The sequence below is a fragment of the Salvia hispanica genome, chromosome 1 (genome assembly GCF_029641045.1).
Source record: "Salvia hispanica isolate PSC_SH4W2 chromosome 1, Shi_PSC_v1, whole genome shotgun sequence".
NCBI classification, from domain to species: domain Eukaryota; kingdom Viridiplantae; phylum Streptophyta; class Magnoliopsida; order Lamiales; family Lamiaceae; genus Salvia; species Salvia hispanica.
The window spans coordinates 8,250,125-8,272,029 of record NC_142692.1 but is presented as its reverse complement, the minus strand read 5'-3'; the positions used below and the strand labels follow the sequence as shown (position 1 = coordinate 8,272,029).

Sequence of the window (21,905 nt, the reverse complement as noted above, 5' to 3'; positions counted from 1 at the left end):
TCAACAAAAATAAGAACTAATGTAATTATGTGCACTTAAAAAAAGACATTCTCAATCTAAGTGAATGAAACATTTCTTATTAAGCACAATATTTAATTAACAGTATTTATTTTGTGAGTGAATGGAAAAAGAATAAAATAAAAAAGAGAATAAAATGAAGATAATAATTTTTCTATTTTTGAAAATGTATTCATTAGAGTGTAACATTTGAAAAAGAAAAATATCTCTTTGATTGGGAAAGGAGGACTATATAATATAGTACTCTAACAAATTATACTTCATCTAGTCCAAGTAGGAATGTCAGTGCAGCCCGTAATCCGTGGGCTGGTCCAAATATCCCGCCAAATTTATAGAAATAGTGTTGAAAATTTATAGTCTGATAAAATTATAACCCGAAAATATCTAAATTTTTTAAAACATACTTTAAATTTTCTCGAAATACATGAACAAATATTATTATATTAAAAAATATATTTTGAGAAAATTTAAAGCATGTTTTATAAATTTATATATTTTTTTTAGTGAATTTGAAGTTTATTTAATTTATTTATCTATTATTATATTAATAAAAATTAATATATAATTTGTATATTTAATATAAAACTGAATGTTATTTTTGTAGTTATCTATATTATTAAATAATCAATAAAGTGACGAATTAGGAGTCAAATAAATAGAACAATAGAAATTTTATCTGGTTTTCGGGTTTGGCCCTAACGGATTGCGGGTTAATCGAGTGCAGACTAATCAGATTGTAATTTTATCAGGCTATAAATTTTCAACCTCCTATAAATTTGGCGGGCTATTCGGACCAGCCCACGGGTTACGCACTGCCCTAACATTCCTACTAATTATACATTAAAACTTGCATGGAACCAAATGTTTATTTTTCAGGAATGGAGTACTATATAAAACCATCTTTGGTAATTACAATATTTTTTTATGAAATTAATAATATAACAATCGTGAACAATAGCTCATCGGAGCTATAGGCTTGAGCATGTATATAAAAGAATATAGCATAACAATCACATTTTAAAATAAAGAAAATAGAAGATGGAGATCTGGACAGCAACCATAAGAACGAAATAAGAAGTTGTCGTCACGGACTTTGCCATCGCCGACCACCATCTGTTTTATTTTCGTCACGGAGTATTTGTTGGACTTTTACTGCAAATCTAAAAATTATCTAAGTAGATTATGTAAATATAGACGGTAAACTTTTTGAGATATTGAAATTTGATACTAAATTGAAAATTAAAATTTTACTTGTGGTTTTTTTAAGACTACCTAACCACTTAATTACTCCAAACTCATATATGTCTAGTCAATCTCATTATGAAACACAAATTCGAAAAAATATTCAATGTTCACCTAATTTGTATTTTTCAATCATACTTGCAAAATTATTTGAATTACACAACCCCACGACACATTATGAGTAATTTATACTACAATTAATTAATTAAATACTACAATTTTTATTGCAATACAACAAAAAATACACTAACATGAAATCGAAAATATGGGAATATTAGATATACTATGCCATCATTGAAATATAGTACTACTGTGAAAGGTATTTTTGATGACCCAAGCTTAGTTAATTTATTTATTTTCTATTCCGCTTAACTTTCCTAATTAATTTAAATAACGAAATCAAGTTATTATTTAATCTGTTAATTTATATTACTATTAAATATTACTCCATCCATTTACTGAAAATAGACATTATTGTGCATAACATGGATTTTTATGTGAAATTAGTAAAATAAGAGATGAGGAGTATTAATAGATTATAAGATAACTTTGCATATTTAGAAAGTAATCTAATTTTTATTGGAAGTAGGAAAATATTAACTTTGTCATTTTTTTTGGGATATAGGGTATACTAATATTTAATCTTAAATCTATTGTAAAATAAATTAACAATTGTTTGAACCTATTATTTAAATGAATTAAACCTAATGAGCGAAATAGAAAATAAATTAAATAATTAAGTTCATATATACAAATTGTGCACCAAAAAAGACGTACTCCAAACCACAAAATCACAATTGTCTTTGACCCACCGCCACATGCCCAAATCTTTTTCTCACTCTTCGACTATGTCAATTCTGCCACGCCTGTGGCGAGACCTCTCAGATTCCACCACCCTAACCCCAACCATCGCTCAGCTCGCTGACCTTACCAAGCAAATCCCCTTCGTCTAGCACCAGAAACTACATCTCTGGGGCCGTACCTTCTAAGATCGCGGCAGCACTTCAACTCGTCGTCGGTTATATGGATCCCTTGATCTTTGCTATATTCATCCAGGCTAGTGGCTACATACTCGCTTGATGTCCTCGGTTTTAGGTTAGCTGTTGAACCTGGCTACAAAACTGATTTGATCTTTCTCCCTTTAAATAGTTTAATTTCTTACCACACCAAAATGCCATGTTTAAGGAATAGTTTATCAACTTTGAACGTAGTTGCCTGAATATTTGCTTTCTTAATACGACATCACTGATAAATTCCTTGTATCTTTCTGTTGCAGCATCAAGGGAGAAAGAACTTAAAAGGATTACCGATTACAAATACATAACAGTATAAATGGAAAACAACAACATACGTAGCATAAAGAGAGTAAAAGAATAAATCAATTGAGAAGAAAACGAAAATAAGCAGAGTAATGAATTCAAATTGTATTGAACTTGGAAACTATGAAATGGTGGTTGGTATTTATACAAAAACTTTTGGTGTTATTGGCTCTATTTATTTTTAAAATTTGTGTTTAAATTAATTACGTTACAATTTTCCAAAACTTGTCTTGTACACTGAATTTTCACAGTACCCAACGTCTGAATTTTTATAGAACCCAATGTCTGCAATAAAAAGTTTTACTATATCCAATGCTCATTGTGCATGCCAATGTGCACATCTGCATATAGTTCATGTCACTGGGCATTTCTATCTATAGCTAGCTGCATTTTATATTGTACGCACAAAGCTCAATGGTTTTCCCGCCCAAACTGCTTGTAATGGCATTCTTGTGAATTTTCACACAACTCTCCATTTATATGTTGATAGATTTCTCTTCATCTCTTTTACTTTACCAATTATACATTAATTCTCGTGTCATTCCAAATATTCTTATTTTTTTGGAACGGGAGCATAAAAAAGAAATATCATTTCAAGTATCCAAACATGAGGGAAATATCATACGAAATATTTAGGTACTTGGCTGGAAAACTCAAAAAAAATATCCTATTTAGTACTATTTTGGTACAACGTCAAAAGCGCCCTTCATCACTGGGAGACATTTTGAACTGAAAACTAGTCTCATGTAAAAAAAATGTGATTTTCAGTACTAAATTTGCTTTAAAAATTCTTTAGAGCCAACCATGTTCATTCCTACAAGATGAGGGACTAGTAATGTACATTAAAGGGATGGTTGTTGATGAAGCAGCAAACAAAGGTTCAAACGCTTAACTAAATAAAAAAAGAGGTGGTGCACATGTAACCAAGATTTGAAAGAACCAAGCAAGTACGAGAATCAATTCTTCACAAACTTGCAGTGTCAATTCAATAAAGGCAAACAAGGAAAACAGTGCACATGGCCAGGATTAAGGCTCCTTCCAAAATAAGATTTGCTTTCGATTCTCATCAGCAAAAAGATTCAAAGATGAAAGGGCTATCAATTTTTCATCCACAAAAGATTCAAGAATATAAAGATGAAAGTGCATACCTATAAAATGCCACTCTTTCTATCCTTATTACCTGCACATAAAATCAACAATCTACAAATTCGAAGGAAGCATGATACGTGAAACTTGTCATATAATTAAACCTAGAAACGAGTGCATCACACCAGTAATAGGTCTCAACAGAGTAAGTCAATGCCCAGGAAGAAAAGTGAACCGAATAACTGCATGGACAAGTACCAGATCTAAGTTGAAGCCAAATCCAAAGCATTGTTAGATAACGAATCAGAGTTGGAAAACTTCACAATCTGATAAATATTCTTAAGAATCGATTCTAGAAGCCTAGTCCATTATTAAAATTTGGAAGATAGGCCTATCCAAACATTTATTGAGCTATCGTGCATAATATGTAGCAATTTCAATATTCCATGATATTCCCATCCCATATTCATCTTTTTATACGTCAGGCCTCGGTAGTGGTCACTCAGCAAGATAGTTGATTAAAAGAGCAGCAGGCTTCTCAGTCGTTTCATAGTGTAAAATGGCATAATTATATGACGTCCAACAACCTTTCACATACGAGAAGTTGGTAATGTCAAGAGTCAATTTACTGGAGTAGAATGACACATGGGGCAGGATACTTGAAAGCTTTTTATAGTTTCATTCTGCTGCCAGTTGATGCTACTTACCACAAAACGTTGTCATCTACCTTCTAGATAATGAGCGTTGCCTTTGGTGGTTTGCTTCTTGCTCATCATCTCCGCTCTCCAGCTGCAAACATAGAATGGGGTGCTATGAGAGTTTGAACACAAAAACGCAAAAGGCTCCTAAAATTATTTTCACCTTTACGGTCTGAACTCTCTACACATATTTAAGTGACTAACTACACAAGAATGTTTTTTCCTTCTAAATTTTGAATTTAAACCGATAATATCCTGGAATTCTAGTTATTGAAGGCATCATGTGTACCAAAAGGCCATATCTAAGAATTAGTACTACCTTGGCCACAACTCCTATCACAGATTCACAATTGTTGCTACTTGTTTTCAACTTTTCATAAAATAATGAACACTTCTGTTCCACGCTGGAACGAGGTTTCGGCTTCTCTTTGTATTAGCTTGATGCTTGAAGCTGCAAATGTACCAAGCCAATGTTTTCTGCTTAGTTCTTTCTGTTTTTATAAACCTAACCTATCCCGGTCATCCAACTGCAGTTGGTCACTCTTCTCATGCTAAGAAGTGTTCAAATATAGCATGATCAGATCTATTTCTATTTGTATTTGTATTAGCAGCTTTCAATGTCTACTTCTACAGAGTGTCTAGCCCCTTCCCCAGTTGAAACACCACTAGTAATACTATCATCCCATTGATTTTGAATTATCTAAATTCCAAGCAACTCGGCCCCAAATTAACACGGATTCCCAGAGATACAAGTATAGACCATATTACATCGAATTAAAAGCAATGGCAACCCAATCAACATGATTTTGAGCTCATTAAACAAAATCAATAACACTCGCATTTCAACAAACGTTTTGCACAACTCACAACACATCAATGCAGCACTAATCACTATAACAAAAATATAGTCGCAAATCAAATTCGGAGAGTGAAATTACCAGTACGGTGACCGGCGTGACAACAAATGATTCATACCCTCAGTGTAGAGCGTCTTCTTCTACTCCCAGATCATTATAGTACTACTATTCAATTAATTGATTATCATTTTGATCTGTTTGGTATCATTAAATTAGCTTTACTAATCAAAATTTAATAATCACTATAAAAATTTTACTTGTGTTACTTAACCGTTAACACTTATGCTCCACCAATAAGGTAATCAGATTCTTATCTTATTTCTATATCTTTCTCCTTTTTTTTGTTAATATCCAATTAAATCTATTAAACCTACCTCTGGGCTATGTGTTTAGTTTATATATTGAATTTTGAGAGGCAATTTCATACGAGATAATTATCTATGTTAGAGTTATTTGATAAAAAAAATAATTTAAAAATACATTTATTCACATTTCTATCTGCCCCTAACAAATTATAATTATATATAGTTATATTATTTTTACATGGGCCAAATATTTGAACTATGTGTCATATTTTATTCATTTCAATTTAGTCGAATTGTAATTTTAAGGATGTTCTAATTTAATTTAGTCATTGTAGTCATTATGAAAAAGTAAATTTTTTTATTTCATATCAGAAGAAAACGTGCCAATAATTAGGAATGCAAGAAGTATAATTTTTATTTTGAGTCTTCCATAAAAAATAAAAAATCAGCCACATTCCATTTTTAGAAAGTTTCCGGGTTCCCAACTTTTGCAGCACCAAACCAAACAGGGCCTTAGCGTCATTTTCAATCGATTGCAGAGGCGGGAGACGCAGAGCACTATTTCTCTCTCTCTAACTGACAACCAAAAAGTGCACACAGAGAATCACGCAGTGCAAATGGCGGAGGTGCGTAAGAAGCAGCAGGCGGCCAAGCAACTACTAAAGCAAATCGGCGACCAACTCGTCGCCGGCGAAGCTTGCCCAGACGAGAGCGTCATCGTCAAACTACTGAAGGTAAAACAGAAATAATTTCCCCCATACGCCTGTAAAAGAGCTTTTGTACTGTATTCCAACTCATTTTGCTGATTTCGCCCCTTCTCCTCTTTGTATGTTTTCATAATTTTGGAATTGCATACAAATTTTTTTTGAAAAGGGGATGCGATAGATAACTGTTGGCTTGTTTGCTAGCGTTGGTAATCTCTCATCAGCATTATAATAGTAATGCGATTCTCTTTGATTTAAGTCTGGGCGCGTCTTGGGAAATTGTTTTATATCTCATGATTCTGTCTTAGGTTTGTTTTTTTGAAATTTTGTTATTACATGTCCGTTGTTCTTTGCATATTCGTCGACCTAAGCGGTTGGATATATATGAAGAATATTCTACGGTAACCCTTTAAACACGTTTTGAGTTAGCATTTGTAACCCATGGTGATTGGCTTTCCCCGCTATATGTTGTTGAAAATCGTTTTTCAGTTTCCTTGAGTGTTGAGGATGTCGTGTTATTCTTTATGCAGAAAGCTGCAAGTGCATTCATGGAGCTAAAGCAGTCAGATTCAGAAAAACATTCAGTCAACCCACCTGGTAATTCACGAACGAGGCAAGGCATACTTGACCAAAGAGATAGAGATTCTCCTGTTCTCCCACCAGATCCTGCTTTTAGCCATGCAGTTTCTTCGGTAAAATATTGTTGTGCCTTTTTCAAATTGTGATGGATATTATCAGTTATATGACCTCATGAGACTTACATGTTTGGTTGGTCTCGTCTTTCTCCAGAAGATTTTTAGATTTCTCTTACGCATGTTTGAGGAGCTTCATGACACCTCCAGCAAATATTTCCGGACACGGGCCAAAATATTAGAGACAGTTGATAAACTGCAGTTTTGTTTGGTAATGCTTGATACTGGATGCGAAGATTTGGTTGTCAAAATGTTCAAAAGCTTCTTCAGTGTCATAAGGTTAGCTTTCCTCCTCTTGGGTCCACCATTCTTTACACTGTGGTGATGCTTGTTGACGTTATGCATATTTCTTAATGTTTGTTTATGATTAAAGGATATATTATACACAACTCGAGTAATCAAATTCACAATTATCTGATTCCTGCATGTACCATTATCAAAAGTATGGATTAGGATATCAAACCCAGACTATGAACTTATAATATAGCATCTGAAGTATGATGTGTGAATTGCTATAACTTTGTTAAGGAGTTATATCTGTGATTTTTGAGTTACAGCACCACTAATGAGTTCAGTTCCAGTATATGTGGGATTCTTTCTATATTATGTGGTTTTCTTTTCAAGTTTGTTTTTAAGTGCACTTACAATAAAAGGTTTCATATCCGAAAAAAGAAAGGAAGAAGAAGTTAACATTTTAGAATAATGCAAATAGTTAGTACAGTACATCTTCCATATATCACCTTCAGTTGTGACTTTCTATTGCTCTTGTATAATACAAAATGGTTTCAGTGTTACACTTATTATTGTTGTTCTTGTCGTCACTTTACTATTTGAGGCGAGGTGAAACTTTCATAAACTATTTTTCCACATTGAAGAAGAAGCCTAAGGTGGAGCATAAATAGCAGGGGAATTTCGCTCTTTTAATTGCAGATCTGTGAACATGAATGATCTAAATTCTATCAGCATTCTTTTCAAAATGTCTCACATATCTGCTTTACGCATATATTCGAAACAAGGCTCTTCTTCAGTTCAGATAATTACTTTCAACATCAAATTTAAGCCAAAATCAAAATGAATGACTACACTTTTTTAGCATCTGCCACTTTAAGCCTTATCATGGATTTGCCAATTGTTGCCAATGACACGCCCTTGGTTAAAATGTCACCCAAAAATATTAAACTCAAATCTGCTAACTTTATTTGATCACTGCAGTGGGATGATTTGACTATTATACATATATCTGTCTAATGCTTTCAATCCTAAATCAACAAATTGTTTATTTCTTTTCCGCAAACGCTCTATTTGTAGACTTTCACGCAGAAACTTATCCATACTTTCATGTGAGGCAGTCCTCTTGAAAATCCATAGCATTCTTAAGATTATAGCACTCATGGAATTGGAAGCTAAGATATTTTGAAAATTTTATGCTGCATTATACTTTACTTGTAGGGAGGATCATCCTCAAAGTTTGATTGATTCAGTTTCATCAATCATTGCAAGCATCTTGGCAGAGAATGTGGAGACAGATCCTAATCCTCTTGAAAGGAACACATTTCAACCACTGTTAGATGTGATTTTACGGAATATCATTAAGGAGAAGAAGGTAATCTTATAGTTCCAAGATTCCATTTGTCTTACTTTTAGGCTTTTAGCAAAAGCCCCCCCCCCCCCCCCCCCCAAAAAAAAAAGGGTACTACAAGCTGATATTCTATTTGGTTACTAATTATTTGCCATTAGTCATTACTACTGCATTTTCTTCCGAAATGGCACTTTTATTAATATTTAGTTTTTTTCTTTGCTCTTATGCTCCTTAGGCTGCATCACCTGCTCCTTATCGGCTAGCTGCTTCTGTTGTACAAAATTCTAGTGAAAAGTTGAAGTGCTATGTGTGTCAGTTCTTGACATCGTGCATATTGGATAGAGATGCAGTTGGGAGTCCAATTAAAGAAGCTTACCATGAAATTATACTTGAAATCTACCAAGTTGCTCCAGAGTTGCTTCTCTCTGTCATACCTCATTTGACCCATGAATTACTGGTTTGTAGTTCTTTCACTGCTCATTCTATCGCAGTAGTGCTGTATTATTGTTCACAGCTTGAATTTTATATTTTGCTGATTTTTTCCTTGTACAAGACAGTGAGCTTGAACTTTGGTCCTGATGTTGCACTTGCCATTATTTTTTTTATTATTATTATTATCATGACGACCGTTTTTCTATATTTAATTCTGTTTACCTTATAATCTCATTGCGGTCAATGTAACTTGCAGACTGATCAGGTTGATGTCCGGATTAAGGTTCTTAATCTAATAAAAAAGCTCCTAATGTTGCAAGGGAAAAACATTGCTCGGGAATATCCATGTGTCTTGGCTGAGTTGCTGAATAGATTCGCAGACAAGTCTGCAGAAGTGAGGCTTACTGCTCTTTCTTCTGCTAAAGCGTTGTACGTCACTAATCTATCTGGGAGGGATTCACTTGAGACACTCTTCAGTAAGCTATCATAAACCGATCGTAACCGCTTGCATGTTGCTGCTAATTTTCCCACTCTCTGATCTTTAATCATTAAATGAATTGCAAGATGCCATTGGGTGTCGGCTGTTAGATCATGATGACAAAGTGAGAATGGAAGCAGTGAACATGGTGTGCGAACTAGCCAAGACTAACTTGAATCACATATCCTCAGATTTAATAGCTCAAGCTTCCGAAAGACTTCGGGACAAGAAGGTTTCTTTTTCTTCTAAGGGTGTTTAGCTATAAGCTTGTGTTGTGTCTTCCCGTTTTTTAATTTTTCACTTCAACTTCAAGGTTTCAGTCAGAAGTAAAGCCTTTGAAAAGTTGGTAGAACTATATCAGGAATACTGCACAAGGCTTGCTGCACACATCACCTCTTTCAATGAAAAAATTGAAGAAATTCCTTGCAAATTATTGATGCTTTGTTATGAGAAAGACTGCCAGGAGTTCAGGTTCGTACATATTCATATTAAAATAAGCCAATCACTTTGTTCATTTCCCATAATGAAAAGGTTTTCAATTAAATACCAGGCCCCAGGCAATGGATCTTGTGCTAGTGGATTTGTTTCCTGCGTGTCTTTCAATTGAGGAAAAGGCCAAGCATTGGATATCTATATTTTCGCACTTCAAGCCTCCACATCTTAGGGCGCTGAAAACTATTCTTTCACAAAAACGGAGGTGTCTTATTAAATCAATTTCATACTTTTTCTTGAAATTTTCAACTATATGTTTCAAAATCTATTGTATTTCAGGTTAAGGGATGGACTGAAGCATTATTTGGACCTATGCAAAAGAACAGAGGTATAAAATGAAGTTGACCAAAGTGATTTTCCTTAACTTTTTTCAATATGCTTGTTTCTTAGTTAAAAAACAATTGTCTTTCATTTGGAGAATCCTTAGTGACTGCATGACTTGAAATCTCAGACAGAACATGCATTTGTAAAGTCAAATTGTTATGGTCGATTCCAAAATGTAATTCATAACCTTTCTCCAACACTTCTCTCAGCAAGTTAAGTTTTCCCAAAAGTTTGTATGCATATTATCCTTGTGGTGGTAGCGCCTATAAATGACATCAACGTACACTGAAATTCTAATAATTGCTATTGTTAGCACAATAAAAGTTAAATATTTCAGTTGAATCAGATTTGTGAGAAGGATCTGATTCTTGCATATTCTGGATAATTTTTTTGAGGTGATAACATTGACAGTAATTTTTACGTATTTATGATGAGGATCATCATCTTAATTTACGGTTTTCTTTCTTTTACTGGGATGTTGAGATGATCTGATTCAGAGATGGAGAAGTGGATGATTGGGCCTTGAAGTTATACTTCCAGGCAAATCATATATTATGCCATGTGTTTAAAGTAGTCTCAAGTTGAATATCAGTATCTGACCTTGAAGTTATGATATCCTTTCCTGTATTCCCAGTGCCCATTAGGAAAGCTTTCAATTTGCCTACACTGTCCGGATTGATTTAATGCTGAAACTTATATTTTACTCTTCTAGGTTGCCATCATGCATGTGTGATAAGTTACTTGTAGCATCTTATGATGGAATTCTTCCATTAAATTCTCTAATCTATATACATCAAACAGGCCAGGACAGCTATTACCACTCTAATTCTTCATTATTTTGAATGCATTGAATTCTTTATTATTGATTTATGAAATTGTAGGGTTTTTGGACAGTATTACTAGTAGGTAGAACCATTTGCAACATTGTTTTGCATACACTGATACACATACACAGATACATATTGTATATATAGTTTTCAAATATATTGACAATTTGACATAGATGTTGTCTTGTAGGATACTGGTCCCGGAGAAACTGAAAGAGATATAGAGGCACTGGTTGTCAAAATGTCCTCATGCTTTCAGTATCCTGCCAAGGCAAAAGATTGTTTTCAGAAACTTAAGGAACTCAGAGATAATCGAGTTTTTAGTGTGGTAGAAGAGTTTCTAAAAGAAAATTCAGCTGACTTTGACACTATAAAGGTTGGTCCAATACATTGATTACCTTTCATAGTTATGTAAATGTTTTCACAAACTAATTTGGATTCTCAGTTGTTGTGTGATATCAATTCATTTCATCCTTGTGCAGTTAAGAAGCCTCTCATCTTAAATGGTTTTGTCTATCTTATGATATCAGACACGGCAATTACATGACTATTTTCTGTATGCAAAAGGAGTAAAGTGTTATGCTGGGTCATTTCTAGCTCTCCGCTAGTCACTGTGCCTTTAAAGGAACATACAAGATTTTGAGGATTATGAGTATCTTTAGAAGAGGATTTGGGATAAGATTAAGTTTGAGGTTCCTTTGTGGGGCTTCCAATGAATGTTTTAAGGCTTTTTCTTTGGTTTCAGATGCAGCTAGACTGCTAGAGATGGAGTTGGTACTTTTAACTAGAATGTTATCACTTTTGTTTGGAAATGACCTGTTAGTAAAACCAGCACAATTTCTTTTTTCCAACTAAAGAAAAAGATACAGATTTTCTTGTCAATATTTAAAGATGTTGAGGGATTTTTTGGATTATTTCTGGGGGTTGAAGATCGAAGTGTCAGCGTGGACATTCAAAGTGGGAGACTTTAAGGATTACTTTGTGAACAACTTGTAGAAATTGGATCTTAACTTCTCAGAATGGCTTTTATTTGTGAGATTGTTCCATCTTATGCTATCATATCAAAATTACTTCACTTCATTGACCTCTCTCACTTCCTTTATTTGTTGTCTACACAGTTTAACAATATCTAAGCTGCTGTGAAATCCTATTTGCAGGATGTATATTTGAAAGAGCTTGAGGGACAGAAAACACTTTCTGAATTCTTTCATCTACTTTGTAGAAAATGTGCCTATAATATATTTGGATTTGAGCACGTCCACTATATTTTAGATTGTCTATCAACTGAAGACGCAGAAGAACAGCACTTAAAAAATTACCACACACAGCTTCTTCTGGTAAGATTGTCTTATCAACGAATTAGCCTAAATGAATCATATTTTAAATGTTTTTATATAGTTTTCTGCAGAGGTGATTAAGGCGTCATGTTTTCTTTTGCTTAGACAATCGTCAGTGCCTTCCCCTCGCTACTTAAAGGATCAGAGACAAAGTTCCAGCAATTGATACTCGAAAGGGAGATTCCTTTTAATGATCAATTGATTGAGATATTAGCTAGAGAGGGGTGTCATTTGCCTGTTAAGCTCAGGTAAAGCTTTCAAATAAACTACTGTCTAAATTGTTTCTTGAACATGGATTTGAAGAGGATCAACGACATGCTGTTTGGTTATCTCTACTATTTTCTACAAACAATTGTGTGAACTGCAGTAGGACATTTTTGAGGATCTTGCTATGCAATTACCTCCTTTTGCATCTTGGTACACAAACTGATGTAAATTTTTTAAAGTAAAATTTGCATAATGCTTTTCAAGTATAAATAGTTCATCTGTATTGATATTGATTAAAGATAAGACATAGCTAAAGTAATAGACAGCTAGTTGTCGAAGAACTTCCCTATTATCCTGTCCACATATATTTTCAACTTTCAAGACACATAAGTTAAATTTTTTTCTTTACTTTTATGAATGTGACCATCTCATCAGTTTGAATTTGTTTCCTTTCTGTGCAGTGATATATACCCTTCCCTGGAGAAAGTATGTATAGAGGGAACTCGTTCACAGTCTAAACTTGCTGTCACTGCAATATGTGCTTTAGTTGATACCTCTGAGCAATTCATTTACCCTCAACTTTGCAAGGTTAAACACCCGGTGTTCTTGCCTATTGCTGATAAGTATTGCTTGATGCTAAAATTTCTGTAATATGCGTGTGGGGCTTCATTATCCTATGTGATTCTTATGTCAGAAATGTTTTCCGAATGCTCGATTCTGCTGATACCATTGGACTGAATGTTCTTTTTTTTGGTACTAGATATTAGTGGATTCGCTACAGAGGGGAAAGAATGCTCCTACTGTTTTGCAGTCCTTGGGCTGTCTGGCACAATATTCCATTTCAACATTTGAATCTCAAGAAAAAGTGATTACAAATTACATCCTTGAGAAAATATTTCAACAAAATGATGTAAACCTCTCCTTGATTGCTTTAAATGTTCTCACTCAATTCTTTATGAACTTTTTGAAAAATCCATGCTGACTACTTATCTTTTGGGTCTCCTTGTGATTAGGCTCTTGCTTCAAAGGATCTTGAGACTTCAACTTGTTGCAGTGTTTGTGAATTAAAGGTAAGCTCTTCTATGAAAAATCAGTGTGTGCAAAATGTTCCCAATAACAGATTCATGTTAGCATTAGTTATAACAGTAAGTGTATCTTTACGGCATTTGGAAGTTAGAAGAAGAAGCAGAGTTTCATCTAGCTTTACAACTTTCAAAACTTCTCCCACAATGGTTTCTTTTCAGGTGGCGACTTGATGTCATGTTTCAAGGTTGAAATCATTGGAGTGTGTGGAACTTTTGATCATAATTTTACAAAATTATAGATGGATATTATGATCTTGAAAAAAATAGTTTCCACTGCAGTTTCCTGACATTTTCAGTTTTGTTTCATCGTGATAAGTCTATGATATTTACTCAATATTTGTTTAATTCATGCCACAAACTAATCGTTATTGATATTGTTACTAATCTGTCCCATTATGAAATTACGATGGAGCCCCCAGTCCCACTATCAATTTCTGTGACCCCCCAAAAGATGGAAAAGTTGAGGACCTTTCTTCTCATATTCCAGTGATTTATTATTTATACATATAAAACAAATCTTCTTTCGCAGGTTTATGGGCTTAAAACAATTGTGAGGAGCTTTTTACCCCATAAAAATGCATGTCATGGTCGTCGTCCATTCAGTTTTTTGCTTGAGATTATCAAGCAGATGCTACAAAATCATCAGTTGTCTGCTGGCTGCATCCAATGGTGAGGGCATTAACCTCATATATAATGGCAAAGTGTATATGGCCTCAGTTAACAATCTCTGATTAAAAATCATTTAATCTGATTCAGGCCAAACTACTAAACATATCAAACAAGATTTAAGAAAGCTTCATTTGGTCTCTAGTTTTTCACTCACTTGGGGTCTGGGCTGGATCCTCATTCATGTTCTTTTCTTCATTTTACAGATGTGCATGCATTTGTTTTCTTAAATAAATTTGAATAATTTTAATCTTTTGTGAAAGTAAATGGCTGTCTCTGACATTATTTTCCTTCAATACAGCGAGATGTGTTTATTGAAATTATCATGTTGTTGGCCAAAGTAGAGAGATAAATTTGGTGGACTTTCGGGACCAAAACTTAATTGTAGGATCTACTGATGGTATCCTCAGCTTTACTATGCTTTTTAATTTTATCTGTCAGGGATCTGGTTGGTTTTGTTAGGCTGCTTTATTTCATTAGGGTAACATTGTACTCTATATTTTATCACTTGCATATTATTAGGGCAACCACTTACCTATTATTACCTTTCATTATCCCGGTGAATTTCTGATTTTCAGGGATTATTTAAGTACATAAACATTAGTGAAAGTCACTAATGTGGCCTTTCTCAGCCACATCTCTTACCTTGTGCTTTGCAATAATCATCATTTATCTATTTTGTTTTCAGTGGAAGAGATGAGGCTTTTATCCGATTAGCAGCAGCCAAGTCTGTTCTTCGGCTTTCAAGGAAATGGGATTTGCATATTTCTCCAGAGATATTCCGCTTAACAGTATTATTGGCCAAGGTCAGTACTTGAGATAATATACAACTTAATAATAATAATAATAATAATAATAATAATAATAATAATAAACGCGAGGATGTGGACTGAGGATACAAGTCACAGCAGCTATAGCATCTGTTCAAATTGTCTACTACCTCCATCCCACTAGTGACACATTTTCCTTTTTGAGATGTCCCACTCTATATGATAAATTTTTTATAATAGAAACATCATTCTTTCTGATTTATTTTCTCTCCACTTAACTATAACAATCACTTAGAGTGGGACGGAGGGAGTATTAACCAAGTGAATCATCAGTTATGATACTGAGTTTTTTAGCATCCTGCTTTTCAATTGCTCAATTCTTTTCCTTGTTTTTTTCTTCTTCTTGTGAATGTCCAGCATGCTGTCTTGCTTCGTTCAATACAGGAAGACAAAGTAGTTGATTTCTCTTTAACGTATCATCTTTCATAAGCTTATTTATGACTTGTGGATACAGAATAGCTCAGGAGTTGAGAGAATGATTTCTCATGATCTCATCCTCCTTTATGCAGTTGTGCATGGGATTATTCCCAATAAAACTTCTCCAAGTTAGTTTAGAATGCTGGTTATATGCAAGAATAAATCTTCGGTTATAAACTTCCAAATGCCTTTGTGATTCCTAACAAGATTTTGTCACTCTCTAGGTTCCAGGAAATACAGTGGCTACATATCCCCATATCACCAATATATCTGTCAAATTTATTATACAAGTCCAACACTGCAGTCTTTCATATTATTTCTGCTCCTCAGGTTCCCATCCTTTTCTCGTAGGTCTAAAGTAGTTCAGTTAATCACTCAAAAGTTTCTTTGTAGTGATGTAAACTGAATGTTGATGATTATTTTACTAGTCTTGGTTGCATCCTCAAAAGAATAGTAGCTGCTATAGAGTCTGTTTCATGATTTGGAAGCACATTTTGATTTTTTCTTTATCATAAGCACATTTTTTCATTAACAAAATAGAATCGCCCTTTCACAAAAAAGAGAACCTTTTGTTCTGAAACATTAAGCTTCAATTTCTTGTGATGCCATTCACAGAAAAATTCTTAGATCCTCCCGCAATTGAAATCCGCATTGCTTCTCTAATCCAGTCTCTACCAACATCATCACTGGTTCTTGAACCTTGTCCAAATTTATCCTATATCTCCATCCAATTAGACCAACAAAGTGGGACATTCTCCAAACTATTTGCCCTCTTATGGAGCCTCCTATTTGTGATCGCTTAATCACTTTCTTTTCCACTAAGTGATTGTTAAGGGGCCTTTGCTTAGATGTTGGATATACCATAGCAATGATACGGGGTTTAGTTTCTGAATCATAAAAAAGATTTATACCAAATATGAAATATGTTCAAGCTTCTGATATTTGCTTACAAGTTACAACTGGTTTAATTTCAGTAACTGTTTATTTTGGATAGGATCCTTACCAAATATGTCCTAGCTTCTGATAAGCTTACAACTGGTTTGATTTCAGTAACTGTTTATTTTGTATAGGATCCTTCTCCAATTGTTCGCAGATCGTTTACTAGCAAACTACACAAGTTGTTGCTATGTCACGCTGTGCCCATCAGATATGCGTGTGCCTTATCTTTTGTTGCTTTAGATCCTCTTGAAGATTTGCGCTGCAACGTAAGTTCTTGTTATCTACCCTATGGTTAACTTGTCATGCTCTTATTAACCTGTACACTAAATATGTGGCTTCTCTGCTTGATCATATTCTTCAGGCCCTAAAATATATGGAAGAGTTTATTCGTGAATATGGTAAACGAGTTCAAATCCATGAAACCATGACTAAGGAAGGAGCAGCTACTCACTCTTCATGCCTAATTATGTTTTTGATACATATTCTTGCGCATGACCGTAATTTCCCTGCTCCTGACTGTGAAGATGCAAAGATATATGCTGAGTTTACGAGGTACCATTAGCTTCTTATCTGTTAATGTAGGCCACAACAATAAACGTCTACAGAATTTTCTGTTTATTTCCCCTAATTTCCTCTATACCTCTTTGGGCAGTCCACTATTTGTCACCATGCAGTCACTAGTGAATGGAAATTTAGTTGATCACAACTTGCGAAATATTTTTAGCGCATTGAAGAAGGCAGAGGATGCTATTGATACTCAAATGACTCCGGTAATTACTCTACTGTCTAGTATAATTGATTTACCATGGTATTGTATAAATAACTCCTCACTGTTCTTATGTTGTCTTCATGTCTGTCTTCACTGTAGAAACTGCGTCTTTTAGCAGACGTGGGACTCTCTATTTTTGATTCTCTGAATACCAAAATCACGCCTCTCGGCCACACTCAGGCCGTTGTTCTACTTCCATCATCACTATATAAAAATGGCACTTCTAATATGAGAGAGGCAAGTTTCCTACTGATGCTTCTGTATGGCATTTAAAGACCTGTTTTCTCCTGATGCAATTTTAATGATCTTACTTCTGCAGGCTAATCCCTACTCCTCGGTTTTCTGCAAAGCTAATCCAAGCTTTACTAAGAATTTGGTTTCGAGCCTCAAAACTGAGGTTTTTCTTGTACGTATATGAACAATTAGTCCCTACCATTTCTTCATCTGTATCGCGGTGTTTTTGAATATTACTAATAATGGTTTCCTTTCCTTAGATTGGTACCACTGGCACCAAGCACAACCATCAGTTTACTGAGAATTCTTTACGACCAAGTGGCACTAGACACATCGAACCGAATCCTGCATATAGTAACAATGAGGTATTGTTGATAGAAAAAACTAAAGCGCAGGTTGTTGAGCTCGAAATAGAAAAGGAACAGTCTGATACTTCCAATTGTGAAGCTGATACAAGAGGACAGCAAAACCTAACCATGCCCTCCCTTCTTGGAACTGCTGTACTGGACAGCAAAACAGATGCTTGTAAAGAACTGGATGCCACTCCCTCAGACTTTTGTGATTCTATGTCAAAATCTTCATTGCCTGGTGATGAATTTGTTGCAAGTTGGCCTAGAAACAAAGATTTAATTAATAAAACAGACAGCATTCCTGCTGAGCCATCTGGATCAACAGCCAGTGACCAAGTGGATCATGTTATGCCTAAGGTGAATTTAACTTCATGAATCACGAGAAAAATGCTTTCAAATGTTTTGCTCGTCATTGATCTTTTGTCTTTCATTAGATTATAGAGAGTATTGAAAGCAATGGTGGAGGATTAGCCAGGAAACATACTAAAACTTGCACTCCCACTGAAGAATGGTGAAAATTTCTGTGGTTAAATAATCTTAGTTATGGAGCATATGGTTTGTGCATTAAAAACTGACTTCAAATTTTGATGCAGCTGCTTTTCTGTTATTGAGGACAGTTTCGATTCCACCAAGAGCACTCAACAGGTAAATAACCACTTCCTCATACCTCTTACTATAAGTTCGAAAAACTTCACATGTTATTTAAAGGGGTGCTTGGTTGATGGTTTTGGAATGAAAAATGTTTATTTACTAGAAATATCTATTTAACTAATGTTTTGATTTATCCATTTCTGCCACACCCTTGAATATGGAGGCAATGGGAAGTCGTCCAATTGCGATTATTATTCATTCCCTTTCTGAATTGCCTTTTCTAGTCAAGCACCTCCTAAATACACGTCATCATGTGAACACGGTGGAGATACTCCTCATATATCAAATAAGACCAATTGTGTTTTTTCCTCATCCAGTGCCAGTAATCAAAGTATAGAGAACAACTGGCTCCTAGATGGGCCTCAACCCCAACAGAAACAAGCTCAAGCTGCTGCTAGGACAATAGAATTGTCTCTGTGTAAACTCTTAAAGGTTATTTATTAGCATTAAGGAATAACTTGATAAATGATAAAGTGTTATGCCTTGAGTTTATGGTACTTAAAGTGGTAAGCTAGCACTCGTAGTTAGTTAATATATGGTGCATTAATCATCAGATCTGTAAAGCAGGTCTGTAGCCATGGGTCTGAACAAGTTAATTCAACTGCCTTTCTAGCCTTAGCTAACTTTTGTTCACATACACCCCCTTTTCAAATAAATTTTAGGGGATTTAATTATAATACATTTTTTTATATATAATAAATGCTTTTCCTTTAATATTGTTGAAGTAGGGATTTTCTGATTTCATCTAAATTACTAGCTTGCTCTGACAATAGTACCATGTTGCCTCCGTGAAAACCTGTTACATCCGTATGCTATTGTGCATTATCGTGTGCTTTTCGACAAGATACTGCTTAATAACGACTTATTGCTACAGGATTTGGATGATCCCCCAACACAAAACTGGTGAGGTCTTAACCATGAAACTTTATTTTCAACAATATGGTTGCTTATTGTCTTTCCATTTCTGATTGGTATAATGTTTCTCTGTTATATAGTTTCTTATATTTTAAATCACCGTTCCCTTTTCTGCTGAATACTCCTATTTACCAACTCTGACAATAAAGGCAGCAATCAAAAGTCAAAACATCTATCCTTTCCGTGATACTTAAACTTTACTCACTTCCAGTTTTCGTACTGAATGGAATAAAGCCCCAAAGATATGTAGAAAATGCATAATAGTTTGCTGCATTTCGAACGATGACATTTCTTTTTATCCATAAGTCAAACCCAAAACTGGTACGTCAAGAATTTTCAGGTCCAACTTGCACTTATCAGACTCTTGTGCTGGTTCATCTTTCACTTAAAATGTTTAGTAGCTATCTTTATGGAGGCACATGATTTCGAAAGTTATAACTAGCCATTTTACATGCTGTGGCGTTCAATTTTCTTGAGATAGTGAAAAGGGCCCATAACTAAAAAGAAGATTAATTACTAGCTTCTCCTCTACTATACAGTGTTCAAAGCAGCAGTTCTACTGCTATCGCTGAAGCAGAAAACCTTGATTCACACGCACGTGAAGCAAACTTGCCAAAGAAAAGAGACCTCCGCATCAGAAAGGCTTCTCAGGCTGGTAATAATATACTCCTATATTTTATGCCTGGAACTCATTACTTAGTGCATACTACTACATTGTATTCAAACCAAAAGTTCACTCAATCCCACACCTCTTTGCTCACAGCGAAAAAAACTAAGCAATTTCACGACCCCATTGGAACAGCGAGCTCTGAAGTCATCGATTTAAATGGCAACCAGGTAACATTAGTTTCAGTTCTTTAAATTGGCTTTTGAATAAAAACGAAACTACAACTGAATATATAACTATGATTTTATTTGGTACACTGATAAGAAGCCAATTCAAACATACTTACCTTTGGTATTTTCTCCACTATTTAGCTAAGGAGGAGCCGAAGACAGAAAGTTTGATCTCCAAGAACAGCTTAGTTTGGTGAGAAACTAATGCGATAGAGTTATATATATAGGCTGTTTAAATGTTGATCTTCTCTTTTGAGTTTTGAGAATTTTCAGAAGGTACCTTCCACAATGCTTCTCTCTTTCAACGTTAGATTGACTGTAAGTGCAATGTTAATATATAATATCGTTGTTGAACACTCCTACTTTCTTAAATCTCGTGCTCGAATTTAATTTTTCACTTCATCTGAATTCGTTGCTTTTCTATGATGGACTCATACGGTGGTCTGATGATTTATTGACGTCTATAAATTATAATCATTGTACATTATTTGATTTGGTTTGAAATTGTAAAAAATAAAGAAAAAAATTAATTTAAAAATATAAGTGAAATGGTTAATAAAATACGAGATTCATTTATTAAATATAGTTCAAAATAAATTGGATATATAATGATACCTATACAGAAAGAACTATGCAACACATATATGCAAAAGAATGTTATAATAATACAGTACTCCCTCTATTAAGTCTTTCTGTTTGGAACATTTCAAGAATAATTTTTATCGTAGCAAAATTTGACACATCCAATCTCTCTTCACTTAATTACTTTACTCTCTTTTCAGCTTTTCTCTATAATTTTGCTTCTTTTCACTTTTTTACTTTTATTTTATGCTCATTTACTAATTGTTTTAATCTCAATGTCAGAAAAAACAATCTCTTTTATATTAACGGAAATAGTATTACGTTTAGGGCATGTTTGACAAGTTAGTAATACCAATATAGAGAATTATATATGGACATTTATAATTGTTTGATATCATAGTTAAGTTTAACTCAAAGCCCAATATAAGACCAGGGCCCTATCTAATCTTACCAAAATTATAACATTAACCTTGTTTATGTATCTCACCAATTTGTCAAGTTAAGCCATGTTATTTAATATACAATATAAATTTAGATAATTTCTTTTCTATCAAACAACAACGGAAAAAAATCATATCTTTGCATATCTTGACATGAAGCCCGTATTTCTTATCTTGTTTTACATATCTTCTCATATCCCATCTTTTGTATCAAACGAGTCCTTACAATTTTATTTGCTTATGTTGTTTATACTATATAAAAATGTGTGTATAATTCATCATAAATTAAAGGGTTATTGGCACATAATATTATGGTACTTTCAAAATATTTGATTTTTCACGAATTTCAAACTTGATAAATAATATCACGAACTTTGATTAAGGTGTCAATTTCCCACCTGTTAGCTAATTTAGCAAAATAGTGCATAGGTGGGCTTATCAAGACTAATCGCGAAATTGCCACGGACAATGAAAAATTATGTTGAAGAGAGAGAAAGAGAATAGCGAGAGTGAGATGGAGATATAGATAAAATAAAATGGTAGAGAAAAATCCAAATTAGTAATAATATGTCATTTGTTTTTTAAAACAAATA

The 21,905-nt window shown here is 34.2% G+C and overlaps 1 protein-coding gene and 1 long non-coding RNA gene across 2 annotated transcripts; one reads left to right on the top strand and one right to left on the bottom strand.

Moving 5' to 3' along the window:
* Nucleotides 1–3,456: 3,456 nt before the first annotated feature.
* Nucleotides 3,457–5,413, bottom strand: LOC125217597 (uncharacterized). Its single transcript, XR_016134380.1, has 2 exons — nucleotides 5,302–5,413; nucleotides 3,457–4,454 (listed from the first exon to the last, which is right to left on the bottom strand). It is a non-coding gene; the product is annotated as an uncharacterized LOC125217597 (long non-coding RNA).
* Nucleotides 5,414–5,999: 586 nt separating this feature from the next.
* Nucleotides 6,000–20,713, top strand: LOC125218015 (ARM repeat superfamily protein). Its single transcript, XM_048119607.2, has 30 exons — nucleotides 6,000–6,259; nucleotides 6,760–6,921; nucleotides 7,019–7,200; nucleotides 8,371–8,524; nucleotides 8,736–8,957; nucleotides 9,189–9,408; nucleotides 9,497–9,642; nucleotides 9,724–9,881; nucleotides 9,961–10,107; nucleotides 10,182–10,230; nucleotides 11,244–11,429; nucleotides 12,211–12,390; nucleotides 12,496–12,638; nucleotides 13,059–13,185; nucleotides 13,358–13,507; nucleotides 13,611–13,667; nucleotides 14,212–14,351; nucleotides 15,037–15,154; nucleotides 16,666–16,800; nucleotides 16,896–17,086; nucleotides 17,187–17,304; nucleotides 17,403–17,540; nucleotides 17,623–17,709; nucleotides 17,798–18,244; nucleotides 18,322–18,398; nucleotides 18,481–18,532; nucleotides 19,413–19,441; nucleotides 19,993–20,108; nucleotides 20,217–20,290; nucleotides 20,432–20,713. Exons 1-30 carry the CDS (start codon nucleotides 6,143–6,145, stop codon nucleotides 20,459–20,461), a joined length of 4,152 nt encoding a protein of 1,383 aa, XP_047975564.2. The 5' UTR covers nucleotides 6,000–6,142; the 3' UTR covers nucleotides 20,462–20,713.
* The last annotated feature ends 1,192 nt before the right edge of the window (nucleotides 20,714–21,905 follow it).

Excerpts from the sequence above, each read along its gene's own strand:
- LOC125218015 (XM_048119607.2), top strand. The coding sequence starts at position 6,143 with ATGGCGGAGGTGCGTAAGAAGCAGCAGGCGGCCAAGCAACTACTAAAG. Across the intron at positions 8,525-8,735 it reads ATATCATTAAGGAGAAGAAG|GCTGCATCACCTGCTCCTTA; the intron begins GTAATCTTATAG and ends TATGCTCCTTAG. Across the intron at positions 13,668-14,211 it reads GCAGTGTTTGTGAATTAAAG|GTTTATGGGCTTAAAACAAT; the intron begins GTAAGCTCTTCT and ends CTTCTTTCGCAG.